At 30.6% G+C, this 3,869-nt stretch overlaps 1 protein-coding gene across 1 annotated transcript in view; it reads right to left on the bottom strand.

Annotated features, from left to right (window-relative positions):
- The window catches only part of LOC119833392 (cytochrome P450 CYP12A2-like), a 5,492-nt gene extending 5,347 nt beyond the window's left edge, over positions 1 to 145 (bottom strand). Inside the window, exon 1 of the mRNA XM_038357379.1 lies at positions 142 to 145. Coding sequence (XP_038213307.1) covers positions 142 to 145 — 4 coding nt within the window. The remainder of the gene's footprint in view (positions 1 to 141) is intronic.
- Between the last annotated feature and the right edge of the window lie 3,724 nt (positions 146 to 3,869).

The following is a 3,869-nucleotide window of genomic DNA, read 5'->3' as shown; positions in this document are numbered from 1 at the left end:
AGAAAATCGATCAGTGAAACAGATGTATATCATCTGCCCCATACCCCACTAGGGGACACGGGACTTCACTTTTTAACTGTAAGTAGAAATGTTTATTTTTTAAGAGCAATTTTTAATCCATCAATCTATTTCCAATAATACCCATACTAATATGCGAAACTATATATATAGTTCTATAGAGCGTATTCTAAGGATATTTTAAATATTCTAACAACAAAGACGCGCTGCCAGTTTTGCTGTCCTTCATAAATTCAGAAATTCAAATTTATGCAATTCAATCAATGAATACTTTATTATATTTGTAATTTGATCGATATTCAAATTGCGTTCCTATTACCTTACAGAAAGTTTATTTATCGTTTGTATTAATTACAAAATATGTAATTTTTATCTTATAGAGCTTTTCATTCTTCCGATAGTTCTTTACAGACAATCCAATTCTCTATCTATGTTATTCTTATGTTAGTCATGAGTTTATACATTTGTATAAACTCATGACTACATATACATGATATACATTAGTATAACATTTATTCCGTTATGAAAAATGTCATTTAATTGCAGTGCAATCTGAGTAAACTGCATTGAAAAAGCCGATAATTATAATGTTTGATCAGTTGCATAAAGGTATTTCAATTGAACAGAAAGCAATTGTTAGTATATTCATATTACTAAAGAAATGTTGTCAAGAAATACAATTTTATTAATGTCCGACGCAAAAACTGCTACAAGGTAAATTCTCAAATATATGTCCAATTTTATTTATTCATTTCATTTACAAGAAGGGAAGTATTCTAATTAATTATTTTTAATATTTACTGCTACTTAAATGGATGTTTAAATTCAACATTTGAAATAATAATAATAAATTTAAATATATGCACTAACTTGTTTATATTTATTAAAAAACAAAATAACTAATCCTTATAACAATTTTATTAGCATTACGCATTATGTTTTATTTAAACTATTATTCGTTGTTTTTATACTAATTCCCAAAAAATTATAGAATTTCCTTACATATTTCACAGGACAGTTGTTTGTAAAATTTCAACTAACACTAAACATTCTCAACATTTGAAGTCATGGAAAGAAATCCCGGGACCAACATCACTCCCTATTATTGGACAACTGCATCATTTCTTTCCAGGAGGTTGGTTATTTTTATTCATTTATACGTATTTAATTCATTATTTTACTTTTTTTATGAAGCGATCACGCTATTGAAAAATATAAGACCGTATAAAAATTGTAAAGACTCAAGCAATGTATGTTCCCACAATAGGCTCTTTACACAACTGCAACGGATACGAGTTTCAGGATAAGCTATATAAAAGTTATGGGCCCATTGTGAGGCTTAACCAAATATTCGCTGGAAACCCTGGAGTATTCCTGTATGACCTTGACTCTATAGCACAGGTATCAAGTTAATTATTATACATCCACTAGGGTATTATGTATAAATGATTAGATCGGATACTTGTTTTGTACGTCAGTTAAAATTAACAAATTATATTTATTATTAAACATGTAATTGAGAAATGAAATAAAAATCCAATCAACACATCAACACACGCTTTACATAATAATAGTTGCTACATATATTTTGCACTAACATGCCCCTGGGAATCATTTGCCTCAAACTGCATCTAGTGCATAAGTTATTACGTGCTTGAACTCAAATTATAACCGATCCACTCTGATTGGTTGTCTAGTTCATAATTGCCTTAAATTCATTATATATATAATACAGTCTACTTAAATTAAAAAACATTTTCGAATGTTTATTCCCAAACTATAATCACTCGAACATTAGGCGGGTTGTGACAAGGAACATAAATTATAGGAAATGGCGACACCAAGTGCGAATCATAGCGCATTTCTCTTGTGCACAGTAATAGGAACGCTTTAACGTCAACAGCGCGAAATTTACACTCTAACATTTGTTTTTGTACCATAACGAGCATTTTTCCTTAGAGGTTAAATCTAATATATGATCCTTTTGTCTAATAATAATTTACAGTCCCAGTTTCCAGGGCGATGTCTATACATACATTTATTTCTTAACGAAATGTTGAAAATACAAATTTCTGAAAAAGAACAATAGCTTTTTTGACTACTTCTTAGTGGTTTGTAAGTTTACTCTACTGTTTGCTACTATATATACTAAAATTGGAAAGAGGTATATTTTGTGAATTTGTGAGATTGTCACGACGTAAGGGGTAATCTCTGGATCTACTGAACCGATTTTAAAAATTATTTTACCTACAGGTAAATCTTATATGTGAACGTAAACTCGGGCAGAACCCGTACGAGTGACTAGTTAATTTTGTTATTGTATTTGATCTCAGTACAGACAACTTTAATCATTTAGGGTCCTTCACACAACCTCAATTCACTAAATGAGATAAGATTCATTCAACATCTTATAAGTTTGTTAACTAATTTTGTTGCACACCATGTCATTGATTTTTAACTATTGTAGATTCTCATGTAATTTTATAATTTTTCGTTGACGCAATGTCTGATGTTAATAGCTAATTGCTCTTCCAAGTCCATAACAGAAATTTATATGACAATATTGTCTACCAGCAATGTTTATGGGATAGAATAAATAAATCTTAAAATACATCACGAAACTATGCCTCCATTCTTAATATTCTCAACCTAGACTTCAATGGTATTCACAACTTTGATCGTTATTCAAACAAAAACATTATTCCTTATTCATCGTTCCATTTCCAATATTGTTCTTACAAAACAATCAATAACCTTTCTACGTTATTTCTTTTGTAGGTTCTTAGAGGCGAAAATTGGCTGCCTGTTCGACCTGGATTCCAAATTCTTTATTATTACCGAAACTTTTATAACAAACCAAAGGGAGGTGCTAAAGAACCTACAGGTTTGATTAGCGAGTGAGTTTATATATTTTTATTTTTTTAGGCTCAGTATTAGGTACAGTTACCAGAAAAAGCAATTGAAACATTTTTCATATTATGTATAGTAATCATTTTGTGTAAACTAATAAAATAATTCCTCATATGTAATATCTCTGTGTAATTACAATGCTGACTATATATATAATTATAGTATTACTGTGAAATACATTATTGGGCACATAAATTTTAAGCAAACATTAAAATATCGGCCCTTAAATACGTATAGTAAAAATTTTTATAAATACACATTCACATGCTTTATTTTCACTATACCATAATGTGAGACTTCACAAAGACACAAACTGTTTATTGCTCACATATTAAAACCAAAATTCAACGGTAAAATGGTACGATGAAGTCAAAGTTTAAATCATAGAAAAAAACCGTATCATTTAGCACCTCTTCCGCTTATTAAAAGTATTAGCCCAGCTTTTAATAAAACAGAGCTCTTTTCCCAACCTTTGAATAGGATATCTCTAAATTTGTAAACGCGGCACGTAAAGGGACTGCCTTTAATTCCCATGTAAGACTAAAATTACAAGAGACCCTTTTTCGCGGAAAATGTAAACAAGAATAAGAAACGTGGAGAGGTTTTGAATACTACGTAAATAATGGTTACAATCTTAAAGTAAACATTGTGTTGTAACAAAGAACGTCAATGAAAAATGCAAAGACGGGCCGAAAATTGAAACATCCCTAAATGAAAATGGTTTAGTTTTGTGAACATTAGCCATTCATTTTATCATAGTTTTTAAAATTAGTAGGAAGCTTACATCTAAGCAATAGAAAGACACTATATATACTGCCGGCGCCAAACCTCCCAGTCTACAAAGGTGCGAGGTAAATATGCCCGAAATACGCATCCGACAGACTGAGGTTCTCAAAACGCTGCGGAATCTGGATGTGAATAAAGCCAGTGGCCCTGATGGG

This window comes from Zerene cesonia, chromosome 17 (assembly GCF_012273895.1).
Source record: "Zerene cesonia ecotype Mississippi chromosome 17, Zerene_cesonia_1.1, whole genome shotgun sequence".
NCBI classification, from domain to species: Eukaryota; Metazoa; Arthropoda; class Insecta; order Lepidoptera; family Pieridae; genus Zerene; species Zerene cesonia.
The sequence above is the reverse complement of the archived record's forward strand: the minus strand, read 5'-3'. Positions and strand labels throughout refer to the sequence as shown.